We start from the raw sequence: 18,859 nt of genomic DNA on the forward strand, positions 1-18,859 counted from the left end.
CTGCTGTGATTGGTTGGGGTGAGAGAAGGAAGACAGGATAAAGACATGCTGTGGAAGAGAGACAGAGGTTAATAACAGATATGATTCAATGCAGAGAGGTCTGTTAATACATAGTGAGTGAGGAAGGTGACTGGAAAGGAAAAACTCAATGCATCATGGGAATCCCCCGGCAGTCTACATCTATTGCAGCATAACTAAGGGAGGATTCAGGGTCACCTGGTCCAGCCCTAACTATATGCTTTAGCAAAAAGGAAAGTTTGAAGCCTAATCTTGAAAGTAGAGATAGTGTCTGTCTCCTGAATCCAAACTGGAAGCTGGTTCCACAGAAGAGGGGCCTGAAAACTGAAGGCTCTGCCTCCCATTCTACTTTTAAATACTCCAGGGGAGTGCAACAGCGAGGTAATGGATGTTAAGTTATGACCGGACCTGATTATTAAAGCGTTTGCATGTGAGGAGAAGGATTATGAATCCAAATCTGGATTTAACAGGGAGCCAATGCAGAAAAGTCATTATAGGGAAAACGTGGTCTTCTAGTACAAAAACCTCATGTTTGTCTGAATATAGACGCAGAAAACTTCCAGCCAGCTCCTCCCAGGAAACCCAGTTATTGGCCATGAATGGTTAGAACACTTGAATGTGGCTTTCAGTCTCTGAGTGGTCAGTTAGATCAGTTATAATACCGCAGACATGCTGGGCTATTTTCATTATTCCACACTAGTGCACAGGGTGCTGCATTGAGAGTTGTGCGTTATTGCGACAGATTTTTGGGAATGACTGTAAAATTCAGCGTCTTCTGTTCAAGATCCAGCTGGAGAACAATTTTGTAAACGTCATACAGCGTATTGACTTTGAACAGAAAAATAATCCAGATAGTTATTTGATATGTTGTAAAGTAGTGTTATCAGAAACCCACAAAGGACACAAGTTACTCACCAGCTTTGAATGAGCATCATAATTTGGTTTAATTTTGTATTATCAGCGGTTTGTTGAGGGAGGTGTCACAGGCGGAAATGACAGATTTAAAGAAAAGAAATCTCATTTCGTCTTTTCTGTCTCCACCAAATACAGAAAATGAAGACAATAAGGAACAAATGGAGGCTGGAGGAAGATAAAGAAACAAAGTGAATTATTAAAACATGGAGTCTGTCAGCGAGCCTGTGAAGAATTCAAAAGGAACATTTGGTTTTCTGAACATTTCAAAGGAAAGTAGCAGGAGACTTTATCACTGTTTGGAGCAGAGAGACCCTGAGAGGGAGAGAGTGGTGGAGCGATTGATTATTAGCATTTCTGTCGAAAGAAAAGGTTTATCAGAGTCCGATGAGGCAAGTTTATCAATGCCTTAAATTCACAAAATCTGAGTTATGTGTTTTAGAAGAAGGGAAACGATGACTGTTGGTTTTATCGGATTTTCCAAATGAAAATGAACACAAAAGGTTGAAAGGCAGGAGACGGGGAGAGCGAGAGATCCGAGGGTAGATTAGTCCAACATACGTTTTACACATTGTGTACATGAAGGACAAAGATGTGTCATTCCACCGCGAATCAAAGAAAATGTTCTGATGGACCATTTCCAATTTGCATGAAAATTTAATGTTTGGGTTGGTTTTTTTAGCCAAAACAATTTTTGATGTATTCGACTCAAGTCTTAGGTTCTGATCCAGTTTTATGGCAAGAAAGGCTGCAGTCTCTGTGAGCGAGCTTGACTTGAAGCCGCCGGCGGGTGGACGACCAGGTGAGCTGCAGGATACAGAAGAAAAATAGTCCGAGAACGTTGATTCTGTTCATCACTGAGAGAATACAGCCTACAATAAATAACACAGTTAAAGTTAGTGTCACAGGCAGGTTTTATACATCGGGGAAACCAATCAACCTCTGGCGAAGTGGATGACACAACACGGAAGAGCCACTTCATGAGGCCAGGACTCTGCAGTCTATTCACACCTACAGGCCAGTGGACACTCTTTCAATGATGAGGATGTACACATCCTGGACAGGGAGGAACGCTGGTTTGAGGGCGGAGTCAAGGAGGCCATTTACGTGAAAAGGGAAAGACCATCTCTGAATGGAGGAGGGGCCTCTGTCAGTGACGTTTTTCCCACTGAAAACGCTACGTCCACATGAACAGAATCACAGGCACATAGTGAGGGCCTTATAACATGAGTGCAAAAATGTTACATATGTGCACTACAAATCCAACAAAACCCGCTGTAATCTTTATTATATAAACATTAGCTGCTTCTGTAAGCTAGCTTTCACTGGATCAGCCCATAACAAGCAGGTTTGGCACATGGTGGACGGGCTGCTGCGTCATACAGAGCCAAGACTAGAAAAAAGTGCCGCAGCCTGAGCAGTCGTTTCACTGGGATTACTGGAACATACACTGACACCATCGTTTGAAACTGTGGCCATGTTTAATATGAACCTTAGATATTTGATAGATCATTTTAAAAAGGGAGGATTTGGTTGAGGATATGTAAGATTTGTCCCTGTGTGGTTCAAAACTTTAACACAGTCACTGAGTAGCTGAGAGGGCATCTTCAGACAGAGCCATTGATTCATCTTGTTTATAATCTTCTGCGGATTAAAGACCGACGGCCCGGCCCACACTGGGTCCCCGTTCAGGCAGGGAGGTGGGCGAGGCTGACCTCACATACAGGACACACAGTGCTTCTTCTCTGCTTGGGTTCTTTATCTCGAGTGTGAGAACAATAACGGCGGTCTTGCTAAGAACTTTTAAAAGTTACAGCCTGTGGTTTGCTGTTAGCTAGCAAGCTGCACAAACTCATGCATGTTCCTCACAACCCTAGCCACACAGTTTCCTGCCCTGTTTGCTTTTTTACGTTAACACAAAACCAGATTTCTGACAGAAATGTGTGTAGATGCATGTTTAATCAGTACAGCTCTATCACACTTCAGCAGGTGTGGTTGAGCCACCAGATGAGCCCTCATTCCAACTGGATCAGTACTTGGAAGAAAGAGACTCCCCATCTGCTGCCTCTGACACTCCCGAACAGCCGGAGGAGCATCCATGTGTCTCGGGGCTCTTATTTCTCAATAAACACCTACTGCAGGTTTCCTCTGAAGCTCCAACCACCCAAATTAGAGTTATTCATTTCAGGAATAAAACAATCTTCCTTCTCAGCCCCGGCTAACGCCTCTTTGCTCTCGACAGCTTCCTCGGGCACTGAAATGGGACCCATGATGAAAGATATGCTGACCCTTCTACACGAGCATCAATCTGCCTTGTTATCTCGACCGCTGTGTGCCTCCTGAAGGAAAAGTAATATCTAACCGCTCGTACTGGGAAAAGCTGCTACTAAAGCACTTTTCTGTTCATCTGCCTCAACACTCATATCCCCAGTACTGACTTCTGGGTCCCTATTTCCCCCCAATTTTCCAAAAATACTCATCTGCAGGGAACTCATTTGAACAACTTTGCAGAAAAGAGCAAAGAAGAAACAGAATCTGTCACCAAGTTTAAAGAGAAGAACTACGTACTTGGACCACTTTCCTACACTTTTCCCCAATCAAATCAGTAATACATCAAGTTTTTGCATCAAAGGAAAAGAATCTAGTTCTAATCCAGTACAGCCTCGGGTTTATAAGGTTATTTCTCTCTGATGCCCTTTGGGATTCCTTACAATGATGCATCCTTTAAAACTATCTCCTGTATAAATTCTGAAATTATGGTCGGGTCGGGTCCCCAGTGCTCTTGTTTGACTGCTCAACTACTTTTAGCAGTAATTAAGGCAAAAGATTAAAATACAACCATGGGGGTATTAGTATTTTTTCAGCGAATCCACTAAATAAAATGGTAACTACATCCTCCCTCCCAAATCCAACAGCTAAGGCAGGGGTGGAGAACCCCAGGCCTGTGAGGCATTCACACTATTAGGACACATCTGAAACCTGCAGGACACCAGCCCTTGAGGCCTGGAGTTCCCTCACCCCTAATTTAAGGCCTCAGTGTCACAAGCCTAGGTGCTGCTTGGTAACCACTGGTCACTAGGGAATAATGACCTTAACTGGTAGCTACACAGAAACCCTCTTTGACTGGTGTGGTCAATAGCAAACAGTCATCGTCACCTGTGGTTTGTATGGAAGATGTTGACTTGTCTACAAACACTCTCCAACTGCTCGCCAAGAAACTACAATTCAAACAAGAAATGGAGAGCGTTCGCCTTCAATGTAAAACTAACAACTAACAAACTAAAGAAGGACTCATCCAGGCTGGAAAAACTAATCAGGAAGGCTAGCTCTGTGGTCGGCATGAAGCTGGACACTCTGGTGACAGTGGCAGAGAAAAGGACACTAAAGAAACTGCTGGACATTATGAACAATGCTGGGCATCCTCTGCACACGGCCATTAACAACCAGAAGAGTCTGTTCAGTGACAGGTTGCTTCTCACAAAGACAAGAACCAACAGACTTAAAAACTCCTTTGTCCCACACGCCATCAGACTGTTTAACTCCTCTCTGGAGGGGAGAGGGAGGGGAGACAGGAGGACAAAGGAGGGGGAACAACTAAGCTGTAGTGCCTCTTCACTGTGGAATACTTTTTGTTAATATCTAACGATGCAATAGACTCACAATACTTGTAATGTGCAATTCCCTTGTATTCTTACTCCTATTTATTCTATTTTCCTTTTGTACACTGTATTTATATATGTCTCTGTAGTTACATATGTGTATATATGGTATATTTCTGCTCACATTCTGTAACTTCGGTCGGTGCTGTGCTATTGGAAACCAAATTTCCCAGAGGGATTAATAAAGTTTTATCTAATCTAATCTAACATGATCCAGAGGACACAGCTTTTACTTTGAAGGTCACACTCTCCATTTCCTGTTTGAGTTGTACTTTTCACAGTTTCACTAACACTTGGTGAGTAGTTTGCAAGTATTTGCAGACAAGACATAAAAGCACAGCAACCTGTCAACAGCCAGTTTAACTCTACTGATACCCAGCAACCAGTGGTTGCCAGGGTCACTGACTGGTCTGTAGGTTTAAGTGGATGCAGTTTTAACAATTATTTTCACAGCAACTGTTTTTGGCTTCTGTAGAAACCCTTTCATTATCCAATTGAGATCCGTAGAATCTTCTACAAATGTTTCAGAGGAAGCTGATTGATCATTCACCTGCGCTTTTGTGCACATTGATTTATTATCGGGAAAAGAAGCTAACGTGCTGCATGTCTGTACACGCTCTGTAAGGACCTCCCTGAAAATTAAAAACTGTTTGAGAATATATGAATGTTCACTGACTGAAAACTGAATCTGTGGTTACAGCAGTCACATCTGCCATTTACCGATGCGTGCAGTAAGGTCTGTACTGGTACCAGTGCTCCATCACTGCTGAATGCTGACCCACTAAGCCATCTCCCAATCTCCTACAAAACACTGGATCCGTGTTTTCAGATATGTGGGAGTTAAAATTCTCCTCTAATCCAGCTGCTAGCTATTTGGAGTCGAGTACCGGGGTAGATGAATGTTGTGGGTTTGCGGCCCTTCTCTAGAAAGGGGAAACAGGAAACCGGTGTTGAGACTCACTGCTTCTGTTTTTTTTAAATAATCTACTCATCATTGGAAGGAGGATCCATTTTTAATCAGGTCATGTGTGCACTGGGAACCTGTTTCTGTGTGGGTCTCAGAAGGAAAAGCTCACTGTGCAATTAGGAAGCAGCCAGCCTGGTGGAAGCATGGAGGACCTGGAGAGGAGGAACATTCCCAGGAGGAAGGTCTCTCCCCGCTAACGCTGGGCCTTGTGTTAGCGGAGTGTTACAGTGGTTGAAAACTTTTTCTTAACAAGATGCAAGACTGATGATGTCATTCCTCTGAGTGACCCACCTTTTCTCGTCTATAACCAAGCTGATCTGATAACTCCGTGGTGTCCTGGGCTTCCCACTCCCAGCCCACTAATCCACCTGGAAAAGATCAATTCTTGTGTAGCATAACTCCAGTGTGAGAGGAGTGGTTTTCTTCTGGTCACTGTTAGAACTTATTTCCTTCTTATATCAAGGCAGATTTTTGCAGATGGCCTCCTCGCCTCGATCCTGGTTCTGACGGAGGTTTTCCTTCCCACTGTTGACACGTGGAGGGTCAGTTTTCTCTGCATTACTGTAGGGTCTGAACTGATTTGAATATTCAGGCTCTAACAGACAGATCTCTGATGAATAAATACAAGGACAGCAGTGGTCCACACTTATAATGCAAAGAAACAAAGGTCAAAATAAACGGTTCAGCATAATTGATTTCAAACACCTGACGTTGTTGCCGTCTGTAATCTGGTGACATCCAGGTGAGATCGTACTGAACACAGCCTGAAAACTAAAAGACTACCGCTCGAGTTTTATTGTAGTTCAGTGATGAGTCCATGTGTTTCTTTTTATTTCTGCTTCAGACTCTCTGCTGTTCTTCTTCCTCCCACTCCCTCTGCCCGGATCATCTGTTAAATCTTCTCTAGTTCAACAACTTCGTCCTTAAAAACTTTTTGCTTGAACTTTGTGCTGCATACTGTAGACATGGATGTCAAACACACAGTACCAGACCAGCACAGGGCCTCATCTGCCCGCCTGGAAGCTGCCCAAAAAACTAAAATTCCAAAGAAGGTGATAAAGTTCGGTTAGTTTTAAATCGTCTTACTGACAAAGATGATAGCCTGCCATACACTAAAGTAAAAGACAAGTCATTATATGATAGAGTTCTTTTGTTTGTTTTTTTATTGACAATATTTCATTAAATAATAAAGCCTCTATTTCTTGCAGCTGGTCCACAGTATTATAAAAAAAAATTGAGAGAAGTTGTGTTTTGGGCAACGAGCTGACTGGGATTTTTCTGTAGTTCTACAAATTTCATCCTTAATCTTTTTTTACAGGTTATTAAGCCAGATTAGATCAAATTGGGCTTCATGTGGCCCACAGTGTAAAACAAGTTTGATGTCCTGCTACAGACTGAATATTCAGGACAGTCACATCCACGCTCGCTGCTTTCTGATCTCCACATTTTCAAGATTTGTTGTTTTGGAGAATGCAAAGACAAACACCAGCTGATTAGTGATGAGCAACAGAATTACAAAATGCAAGAATTTCACTGACTGAAACTGAAGCAGACGTCTCAGTCGGTCTCCTCTGCAGAGCCAGCTGTACGTCACCTATTTAAAAGATAAAAGCTGTTTTCTATAGTTGGCTGTAAATATTTATTTCTGCTGTAAAGTTAAATATTTTAACATGTTAACGTTTAACGAGCAATTTTTTTTACTCATTTATAGATTTTATTTTATTGACCTGGTTCTGTTGGATGTTTCTTGAATTTCTTGTTTTGTTTGTTCTTTGCTTTCATTCATTTTGGATTTTTTGGTCCATCAACTCTACTTGTGGCCGACATTATTTTACATCTATACCACTTAAAAAGCCGCAGTAGGTGTTTTGTTCTGGTACAGCAGCAGTTTGAAAAACTGAGTGGACACCAGAATAAACTATAATCACACGGAGAATGAAAACCAGTATAAGCAAAGAAGTTTGGTGTTAGTGGAATAAACTCTTGCAGAAGAGAGAATCACTTCTTCGTGCAAAGGCCACGACGGCTGACGAGAAATTTAGCAGAGATGTTTGACTGCCTGGAACATTCATCAAGCATTGATTCAGTGCTGATGTGTGACTGAGCCTTTAAAGTGATGGTTAAGGTGGAAGCTCGGTCTTTATTTTCCAGAAAATGGAAGAGTAATAATACTGCTACAAGACAGTTTATTAATATTGTTTATCAACTCAACTCTATTCACTGGTTTATGTCAAGGAGAAAATCGAGTAAAGGTTTCAACAGTCCCTGGGAATGCAAAGTTTAAAGAAAGCAGGATTTTGAACTACATTAAATAAGATTTACAGCACCTGCCAACAACCGGCTGGAAATGCAGACATTCAGACGTTTAAATCTTTGTAGCTGGGATTTAAATCCACAATAACTCCATAGGAAACATCTAAATACTGGGCACGACTGACACTGCGCTGTTATCTAAATTAAATCTGGGCTAGAAGAATAGTTGATAGTAGACGTCTAACAGGAAGTGAGCTTTGGCACGAGGAGGCTCAAGTTCTCCCCTGTTTAAGCTGCAGCTGTGCTGCTGATGCCTCCCAGTTCCACCTTTTAAATGACAGGTAAAGGTGAGAACCACCCCACAGCGAAAACACTGTGGGCACCGTCTCTACAGCGTTAACGTGCCCTGACACAGGAAGTAAAGCCTTCCTTTTTGCAACTTCCTAACCTTTGCATCTAAAGTGGGAATCAGTGGAATAATCAGAAAGCTCATTATTCCACAGAGACGGTCACTTCTGATTGAACAACTTCAATCGTGTGTTGGTTTTTCTCCGTCTTAAAAAGGCATCTGACACATTAAACCATGACATGAACTTTCTAAGCTTACTGCAGGATTTTATTAGAAAAAATAAGTTTAAATCGTATCTAATTGGGAAACGTGATGTTGTTCTCCAATAATGAAAAGTAACCTCTGACAGGTGTTCCACAGGGTTCTGTCCTCAGCCCACTTCTGCTTGTTATAAGCAGTTATAAATATAAATGGACTACAGCCACGTCCTGGTGCAGGTTTACAGAGGGGACACCCAGCATTTAGAAAACAGACTTTAAGCAGCTTGGAAAGAAAAGTGACTGGATTTCTTAAAGTTTCTTGAAGTTGATCTTTGCTCAGCGACGGCCTTCTTTTCTTGTATCGTGAGGTTAGATGGAGGAACTTTTGTAGTGGAGAGGGTGGGTGAAACCTTCACCCTGATTCGCTGCTTCGGGTTGTTACTTTATTAATCCTTATGGCGGTTTCCGTGGCTGTGATGTCATCCACTACGGGCAGCTGTTGTGGAGAAATGGCAAAAACTGAGTCGTTTGGCTGGCATCTCCTGTTCAGCTTCAGTGAGAGTCCTGCCTGAAAAGTTCGTCACCCATTTTTCCTGACTGTCCTCGGCTGTGACGTCTTCCTGTTCTTGTTTGTATTGTCTAGACTGGGAAATATAAGTTTGTGTTAGGGAAGTATGGAATTTTTGGAGTTGTCTTACTTTTCCTTAAATGTGAGCTTAGCCTTGTCCACAAACCCAAAAATGTCTTCTAACATAGGAGAGAGTATGGGTTTGAGTTCCTGCAGAATCTGATCTTGTTGTGGAGTGCATCTATAGTGACCCGTCCCATCCTTTCACCTAGAAGTTGGTTTTGTGCTCTCCACAGAAACAACGGCATTCTGTGTCGCCTCACCGTGGATCCAAGGTGCAAACTCTTGGAAATAAGTCTGCTTTGTGTGCATCTTAGGTGGAAACGGAGATGGTTTCTATAATCTGCTAGTTTCCTTGATTCTTGATTTTCATACTCCAGTCGAAGGGTGTTCCTCCCTAAGTGCAAGGCACGGTACTCTAAAGAGCCTCGAAAGAAAAGCGACTGGACTTCTTAACGTTTTGTGAAACTTTGCTTTTCTCCGTCCTTAAAACAGGCAAATAAGTTAAAGATTCACGTGTGAGCCACAGCACAAGTTACAGAGCTACAATATCTGATTTATGTTAGTTTCAGGAAGCACACAAAGAAGGTGCCCAGGCTGCAAAAGTACATTTATAAAGATATAAGAGACTCTGTCAGCTCACATTTGTTTTTCCCATTTACATTATGATGCGGTGTCACGGTCACCTGCAGCAGTTAATCCTCCTGTAATGGTTTACAGTCAGGAAACTTTGGATACTGTTGGGTTGCACATTTGCAATTTTATAGCTTTGTTCAATAAAAGGCGGAGCTTCTATTGAAAACTGCACGGCTGCTTAGACCCTGACTGGGTTAAAGGGAACCAGTTTGTGAATCAGTCGTTAATATCTGCTGCCTCCTGTTTTAGGTACTTTATTATGCTGCACGCTCTGGGTGTGTTGTTTGTGTCTACAGTGAAGTTTATCTGATTTTGTGCATGAATGCATTCTGTAAGCAGATTACACAGATTACCAAAAGAGAACTGTTTGTTTTTAATGAGGGAAAGAGATTCAGTTCATCTATTGGTCAATTACAGCTAAAGTTTCATCAGCAGCAGCGAAATTCAGCAGTAACCCCCAAAAAAAGGTTCCTTCTGCTCAACAATTTATCCTAATTTACTACAGACATGAAGCACCTGTCCCACCTGTCCCCAGGTGTTGCTCCTCTGGTGTTTCAGGAAACTGAAAAGGAGCCAGTCTGAGTTTAAGAGCGCCGTGACTCTTGAGCCTGGCTCTGGAGATCAGATGCAGGGTTAGTGTTCTCCTCTCATGTCCACACAGGAAGCAGAATTATCAAACTGCAGATCGTGTCCTTGCACCACGTAGTGTATCATCTCCTGTAAATGCGCTCGGTCACTCTGGGTTTGTGTGGAAATGTTCACGGCGGTTGTGAGACTACAGCAGCTCAGCACCTTTAGAAATGCTGATTATTACAGTGTGGAAAACTTTTAGAATTTGACACAAATAAAACTAGAAAAAGGGAAAACAACAAAACAGGATTTAGGCACATAAATAAAATTGAGCTCTGGGCCTAAATCTGCGTGTGCTCGAGTCACCAGTGGAAAGCAGCTTTTGTGTGCAGCAAACAGGAACACCCACCAGAAAGACTCCCGACTGATGAGAAGCTCCTCGCACTGCTCAAACCTGTCCTTTCTCCCTCTGGGTTTCAGAAGTGCGAGGCGGGATGATGTCGGTGGTGATGGTGGGCCAGCTGCCCGCTGCTGGCCTTGTCTCTCAGCATGGTTAGTGCAGTGTTGGAGAAATCCCTCAGGATGTCCACGGTCTCCCGCTGGAGCTGCAGGGACTCCTGCACGAACTCATGCTGGCTCTCCACGAGCAGCTGGACCGATTGAGCCAACGTCTCCAGAGACTGAGACACCGAGGTCAGGAGCATCCTGCTGGCCCGCTGCTGCTGCAGGCTTTGAGACGCCACCTGGGCGACCTGCTCGTGTGCCCTGCGTGAGGACGCTCCAGCTGGGAGAGGGTCCGATAGGCTTGAGCCTGAGGTGGGAGCACTGCGTGGAAAGATGGAGGAGGAGGGAGGAGGCTGGCTTCGAGAAGAAGAGGAAATAGTGGCAGAGGTGACTGTTGAGAACGCGGAGGAAGCTTCAGGTGGTGGAATTGAGGTAGAAGGTCGAGGGTGAGAGGAAGCACCATTGGCTGCAGCAGGTGCAGAGGAAGATGATGGAGGAGGGAATGAAGAGGGAGCAGGGAGGGCGGAGCCAGGTCTGTTGGAGGTGCTGGGGGACCGTGATGGTGGGGGGACAGCAGAGGATGAAGCAGCTTCTGAATCAGAAGCCAAAGGAAAGCCAGAGGACGTGGAAGCCACTGAGGAGGAGGAAGGTCCGGGTGGAGGTCTGCTGGAGGAGGAGGAGTTCTGGATGGTTTGGCTCTGGCCGTTGCTGCTTCGGGAGTACGTGTAGACGGGCTTCACCCTCATCAGGGCGTTATCGGGCAGAGGATCGAGGGAGGTGGGGGGTGGCCGGACGGAGGAAGGGTAGGAGAACATGGAGTCGTCGTTTTCATCAAAATCCATCATTTGTTCTGTGAAGGACAAACGCCACAGGAGGATCAGTTTATTCTTTAAAGGAGCAGCACTGAAACATGCAGGGTGATGCAAACTCTCATTACTGTCATTGATGCTGTCACCAGATTAAAACGAGGACAGAAGAAACCGCACCGTTGAGATGTTTACATCGTGTTTCTACACGCAGTAAACCATCTTTGTTTCTCCACATTTTACAGGAATTTCTAAGAAACGCACAAATCTAGAAGATGAATGTTCAGGGTTTTCATTTCTTATTCCTCACTTCACTGCCTCCATCAGATTATGGCCGAGGCTCAGGTATGACATTCATGCTTGTGCCAAATGAAAGCAGGAAGTTTACAGGACCTCACAACATTTTCAAACACCCACGTCATGCCTGATTCATATTCATTTAATGCACATTATGTATGATTTTTAACACTTGCAGCCAAACGTTGGACTGCATGGTTTAAAAAATAAGTATCAACAGTGTCCTTACCTCCATCGTCACCCAGGTCAAAGTCAGACGAGGAGTGGAAAGGATCTCCTGCAAAAACATGAGAACGTCATGAAAATGTCCAAGAAGGCCTCAAGAAGGCTTTGACATCTGAACTGGATATAAGAACTTTTTTTTCTCTTCTTAAACAATCGATTTGTACGTCGGTGACGATGGGAGATCAGTCTCACAACCAACCGTTTCATATTTATATTAAATGTAAAACAGGACCCTGAAGCTCCATGGTTTACACCTCAGAGTCTGGTCCAAATAACCCTCGATCGAGCTGCCAGAGCTTTTTCTTTACTCACCGCCAAGTTCTTTTTCAGGTGAGGAGAGAGGTGAAATTTCAAAAGAGGGTCCTCCTGATAAAGTGTGAGTGCCGTCTGTCAGACTGAGGTAGGAGTAGGGGGAACTGCTGGAGGGTAGCCCTTTACTGCACATCTTTGAGAAGTCGTCGTCTTCTCCCAGGTCCAGGTCGCTGTCGCCGTCTGAAAACCAACACATGAAATCTGAGTAAATTCTGATACTCTGACTGGACGGATCCTCATAGATATATCTGATGCCTTTTTTTAAATATCACTGTAACCTCCTCTCTCAGTTTTACACTGACCACGCTAACAATGCAGCACCATCCTGCAAAGTGAAATGCCTTTGAGAGGCAGCGGACAGAGCGCATCTGCTGATTGGCTGCCAGTAATGTGATCAGCTTCCAGCTGCAGCAGCAAAGAATACATCAGACAGATTACTTAGTTCAGGAAGTCAGTTTGTGCATGCAGTGTTTTCCTTAGCCTCTAGGGGCAGTGCTGAGTACAACGCTTCTCTAGACTTTCAGCACTTGACCCAGGAAGTACACAGCCCCCGGCAGGCTGATAAAAACACAACAGATCACCTCACTAGCAGGTGCTGGGTCACTGACAGCTGAGTGGCACAGTGAGAAAAACCAGGAGAAACCTGTGAAGTCGAGACAAACTTCTGAAAAACAAACAAAAATGAGGTCTGGTTGAAACGCCAACGCGTGCAGTGACATGACGGCAGCTTGGGGTGAGACTAATCTCTGAAGAACATCAGCCTTTTATGAGGTAAAAAGGACTATTACATTAAAGAATTTATAAAGCAGTGAAGTGAAACTAAACTAACATGTGTTTTCATCACGGGCTGGATGGCATCATCTTGTTTCCTTTCCTAAAGGATGGATTTTAGTGCATCCTTTGCGAAAGGAGGCAGCAGTGAAGCGCCTTTCCTTCGGATTTGGAGAGTTGAACAGCTGTTATTGTGGCTGAAACTCTGATACTTCTGGGTCACTTCACTCACTTAGAAACCTTCCCAAGAAAGAAAATGGACAATCTGATTAAACCCTGTGTTGCTCTATGCCTCGCCTCACCTCCTCTAGGACTCATCATCAGTATCTTATGGACCATCCTCTCCACGGGGCCCAGTTTCTTCTTCCTCAGGGTTGTGCCGTTGGGACCCCGCAGCGCTGCAATGCGTCGCTTCCCATCACATTTGAGGTCTGCCCATTTCTTCATGATCTGACGCACCTGAGTGGAAACAAAACCTTTGAGGAGTGCTGAGTGACATATCGCATCCATCACACTGCCTGCAACTGCTGCAAGTTCTTAAACTACTGTCGACAATCCGCCGGTCGTTTATGAAGCACAAACGATAAAAAAAATAAATCTATCGCATCCTGAAGTGAAGACTTTCAGCTTATGTGATTGTTAAGTTTGGTATGAGTATAACTGCAAAGGTTTTATACAGCCTTTGTGTTCAAACAGCAGAGGGCAGCATGGTGTGGCAGGACTGAACGGCCTTATCTATTAATTCGCTCATCTGGGAGAACTGATTCTTTTTACATGACTTTGAATAAATTAATAACGTAATGCAGAAAAACAAAACGTTGAAGGACAGATCAGGGCTTCTCTGAACTGTGCCAACTTCACAAATCATCTTTCGAAGGACTTTCTGGAGCTGAGAATGATGTAAAACAAACCTCTCTGTGATTCTCTCCCAGACCGTTGATCTGATTGGTGATCTCGACCCACGTCTGTTTCTTCGTTTCAGCCGACACACCTTGGTTAAACTTCCCTACAGAGAGAACGAATCAGTCTCAAGTATTAAATCACAGCAGTGCTGTAAAAGGTGACCCACGTGCTCCCTCTGCTGGTAAGGATCTTTAAAAGCACAGTGCACTAAAAACAGAGAGAGGGCAGACTGACCAGTAAAACATCCTGTAACTTCACAATAAAATCAAATGTTATGTTTGACATCTGACTGATTGTATCAGTGGTGTCAGGGGTTCCTGAACTAAACAATATTAAAAAATGTCCCTCTGTGTTTTAACTGCCCAAACGCCGTGATGACAAAAACAAAAGGATGGAGGGATTCTGACTGCAGCCTCTCTGAGCAGGACGACAGAGCAGCATCAGAAGCAGCTCTCCACCTGCTGCCAGTCGGCTGGAGTGCATTTTGCAGCAGAATACAGATCACTGTCACCAAATGCAGCCCAAGGTGGCGAAGCTGGCATCCATCAGCCTATGTGATGAGAGATTTGAGGAGCTCAACACTCGCATGATAAACACGACCAACAGGACGGTCAGTAGGTCGTACCAGAATGGCCTCAACGGCACACGTTTTATTACGAACAGCTCCTCAAAGACTTTCCTCCTAAATAGAAAAGAACTAATCTACTTTTTTATTCCTACTCACTGAGGATGATGTATCTGTTCCTCTTCACCGCCTCCAGCAGCAGCTTGACCTCAGTGAAGGAGAACCTCGTTTTGGCTTTCAATGCTCCTTTTACTCCTCCCACCCTCAGTTCCTCATCGTCCTCACGCCACGTGGCTGACATGGCTCCACCGCTGCCTCGGACGGCCCACTAAAACAGAGACCGAGTCCAAATTCACCGCCCTCCACGACTAGCTGATCCTGATCCAGCTGCCAGTCGGGACTAGACACGCCTGGCTGACTGCACAGGACCTGCAGAAAAAACACAAAGGAAAAAACGATGAAAGAAAAGAAATATGGAGGATAAAATGAATTATAAGCAGGCAGAAATAGCATCTCTGCTTCATAAGCATACAAAATATTTCCCTCCGTTTAAAAACTATTCCTTATTATTGCTCTAAATAAGCTCCTTAATAAGCTTTTGTGCAGATCAAAGTTTATCTTTTCATTTTATACAAAATAACTTTAAATTTCAGCATAAACAGATGAGTACATTTTGACTAATGTGAGATTTAATCCATGTAAGATAATAACATCATTGAGTTACACTCAACAGTCTCCTAACCCTCGCTCTTATTCTGAAAATTCAGTCATTGCTAATCAGCTAGTTGTGCTGCTTCCTGTCTCATATTTTCCCATGCTGTGATGCAGGCCTGGGTCGGATGGACTCCATGACTCGATTTGACTGATCAGATTTACACTGCAAACGAGCACCACCTAAATGTGCATGTGGTCATCAAAGTAACGTGGCTGAAAGTCTTGTGATGTCATGTTTATATGACACAAACACAAAAAGAGGATTTCGAGGTGATGCTACACCTGCTGCTCAGTCTCTGGCTTTCTGTCAGACTCGGGGACCAGAGTGTTGGATGTTGTGTGGCTATTTGTGGCCGAGATTCAAAAATAGCAGTTTTGATTTCTTTGAAGGAGACAATCTCATGACTCAGCGAGCAACGCCACAGCCTGGCCAGTCACCAGCATGCAGTCTGTCGACGTCACATTTTTGCAACTAGGGCTGGTTATCGTCAAGGATTTCCATGACCGATTCAATTCTGATTCACAAGGTGCCGATATGATTCAATTTGATTTTGACTCAGACAGTCAGAAATATTATAATTCTGATCATTTATCCGTACATCCATATTTTATATCTATGTATAAAAACAAGGCTGACACTGTGAGACTTCATCAGAGGTGTGAGCAGATGCCTTTGTGTCAAAGTAACTGAGGATAAAACACAAAAACATGAAGCAGATTTTCCTGTCCTGGCTTTTTATAGCAGAAAACCTTAAAATATTCTGCAGTAGAAAAAAAAACTGAAGAAAACCATGAATCAACATCTGAACATGACCTGATGCTGCTGAAGTGAAGCAGAGCAAAGTTACAGAGGTTTGATGAGAGACACAACTGAGGGTTTTGCAATTTGACATCATTTGTAAAAGTTTACATTTCTTTAGGATCGAACACAAACGAGGCTTCTTGTCGGAGGTCACGTGTGGCAGACAGCGCTGTACACAACGGTAGACTGGTGTGTAGTAAGCTAGCGAATAATCCAGAAAACAGATTTTTGATGCTAAACTGGTCTCTGAGTACAGAGAGAGAGAGAGAGAGAGCTGTGAAGGAAGTGTAATTTTATCGTGGTGGAAGCAAAACTGCCAAAACAAGAGTGTATCCATGACGATGTTTCTAAACGTGAAGCGGTTTTGATTACCTGCTTTTTAATCGTTTGCGGTTTTAGCTGTTGGTGGTTGTTGAAATAGTTTCGTTAGCTTTAACCTGAGATTCTGGCATTTCTGGAAAAATACATTTATATTTAAGTCGACTCAGGATTTAATGAATCCATATCGCATTATTCAAACTGAAATCGATTTGAATCGGAAAATCTATTTTTTAAACCCAACCCTACTTGCAACCCCCACTGAACAGGTACTAAAAAAGTAACCAGTACCAGGTACTACTACCTAATGGAAAAACCTAACAACAGAGTTAAGACGAGTAGATACCAGCGGAAAAGAGGCGTAACTACTGTCTTGGATCACGGGAAGTGATAGCAGTCCCATTCCTCCAAGCTTTGTATGTTAATGGCCAGCCAAGTATATCTGCCCACTCAAGTTTATAATAATAATAATAATGGATTGGATTTATATAGCGCTTTTCAAGGCACCCAAAGCGCTTTACAATACCACTATTCATTCACTCTCACATACACACTGGTGGAGGCAGCTACAGTTGTAGCCACAGCTGCCCTGGGGCAGACTGACAGAAGCGAGGTTGCCATATCGCGCCATCGGCTCGAGCATTTAGAGCACTGGTACACCTAATACGTTCATATTACAAGCTACCAAGCTGTGGAGTGAGTAGTTTCTGTAGGAATCTGAGCAATATTGTTTTTTTCCCCTATTGTGAGCTGTTGTTTCTTCTAAGTCTGTGAAGCCATTAAATTTCTTCAGACAAAAGAAAAAAATCAAAACATTTTTATTCACTGGACCAATTTTCTGGTCCCAGCGGCACTAACTGATCCACTGAAACAAATATATTTGAAGTGATGAATATAGAATTTGGCATTTTCTTTTTACAAGTTGTGAGACAAAACTTTCTTCATACAGTTTCATAAATATTTCATGCATGTTTCAAGTATGTTCCCAATTTTAAAAATGACTGCAGAAGCAGGTAGTCCAGTCATCCACTGGCACTTTTAAATGTACCCGCAGCTCACAATTTAAAGGTTACAAAATTATGTTCTCAAAAATCCTTCTACATACTTTCAAAAAAAAAAAAATACAAATTTAGCGACTGCGACGAATTCATATAAAACTGGACTTCACAGATGTTATCACCTGAGCCACAGCTGTGCAGCTGAACCGAACCTACGTCTCCTCCTTTGACACACAAGACTTCTGAGAAATGGATTTTATGTTGTGAAAACTTAATTTTAATTAGCAACACAGACAAAAAGTGCTGCATGCGTAGCAGACTGTGGACTGTTTTCAGGGTGACTGAACCATAAACAGCCAGTGCAGATTTCAGGAAAACCACCTGCAGTGTTGGACAGGGGCCGCTTTCATGGCTGTGGACGAGAACATCTCGTTTTTCCTTCAGCTCGTGTCCCCATACTGCCCCCTCCTGGCTGGACTTTAACATACACGAACACTGATAGATGACTGTTTTCCTGTCTTTCAGAAATTATTCTTTTTCTACTTTCTGAGGAAACCTAAAGACACCCACACGTGTGTGTAGGAAATTCCTCTACATACACATGTATGTGTGTATCCATATATCAAGCAGTTACAAAGTAAGTAACCATGTCAGTGCAGCTTTTATTAGTTACTTTGTTTCTTTTAGTTAATCTGTTGAATTCTGTTTACGTCACGGAGTTCGGACCGGCGCTGATTGGCTGGCTGTAAACATCCACGAGAGCGTACTAATGTTCCAGATCTCATTAAATACCTGATAAACATTGCGTTCTACCAGGCCACGTGACCCACGCGAACCAATCAGCTGCGACCGTGCTGTGTCTTTGTTGAGCTCGTGCCTGATGGTTCACACGGGGAGCTGCCCACCAGACTCCTCCGCGTCTGTTAGCTACGCGGGGCTGAACCGGTGCTGCGTGAAAACGACGAAACGTGCGAATCCTGCGAATTTCCGTAACCACGAGCCGGATTATCGCGAACATTACAAGCGGAGCTGTGCAGTGTCTTTGCGCTCCAACTGTCGGTGTCAGAGCTGGAGGAGACGCCTGCTAGCTCGGCGATACGCTTTTATTTCGCACTGTAGCACGTTCGTACGCTTTGCGCGAAAACGCCGCCCGTGCGGGCTGCTATTGCGGATTCCGCGTGACGTGCAGTGTTTTTTAAAAGGCCGCATATGCTGTAAATAATTACCAGGCAAATGGCGCTGTTCTCCCCTCCTTCCTTCGTGGTTCTCCCGAAAGTTCGGAGTGACGCGAACAAGCGAATTGCGCAGACTCTATTCACGCAGCGCGTGTGGTTTTTTTCCTTCTTCTTCCTCGAACGCGCAACATTTTCAGGCCGCTGCGCGCCCCCATGTGCCGCAGAAGCGTATGCACCAGTCACTCCCATTCCCAACACACCAGTCACCAAACTCACG

At 43.7% G+C, this 18,859-nt stretch overlaps 1 protein-coding gene across 1 annotated transcript; it reads right to left on the minus strand.

Annotated features, from left to right (window-relative positions):
• Positions 1-4,764: 4,764 nt before the first annotated feature.
• Positions 4,765-18,837, minus strand: LOC146694674 (uncharacterized). Its single transcript, XM_085430934.1, has 7 exons — positions 18,634-18,837; positions 14,735-15,004; positions 14,019-14,113; positions 13,410-13,566; positions 12,337-12,516; positions 12,029-12,076; positions 4,765-11,546 (listed from the first exon to the last, which is right to left on the minus strand). Exons 2-7 carry the CDS (start codon positions 14,874-14,876, stop codon positions 10,669-10,671), a joined length of 1,500 nt encoding a protein of 499 aa, XP_085287060.1. The 5' UTR covers positions 14,877-15,004; positions 18,634-18,837; the 3' UTR covers positions 4,765-10,668.
• Positions 18,838-18,859: the final 22 nt, after the last annotated feature.

The sequence above is a fragment of the Copadichromis virginalis genome, linkage group LG14 (assembly GCF_057382275.1).
Source record: "Copadichromis virginalis isolate Kocher_CV1m ecotype Utaka linkage group LG14, C_Virginalis_male_GT1.1, whole genome shotgun sequence".
NCBI classification, from domain to species: Eukaryota; Metazoa; Chordata; class Actinopteri; order Cichliformes; family Cichlidae; genus Copadichromis; species Copadichromis virginalis.

Bases quoted from the DNA above. Each gene is read 5' to 3' on its own strand.
- LOC146694674 (XM_085430934.1), bottom strand. From the start codon at position 14,876: ATGTCAGCCACGTGGCGTGAGGACGATGAGGAACTGAGGGTGGGAGGA. The intron at 13,567-14,018 runs GTTTGTTTTACA...GTTTCCACTCAG, and splicing joins TGGGAGAGAATCACAGAGAG to GTGCGTCAGATCATGAAGAA. The intron at 11,547-12,028 runs GTAAGGACACTG...TGTCCTTCACAG, and splicing joins TGACCTGGGTGACGATGGAG to AACAAATGATGGATTTTGAT.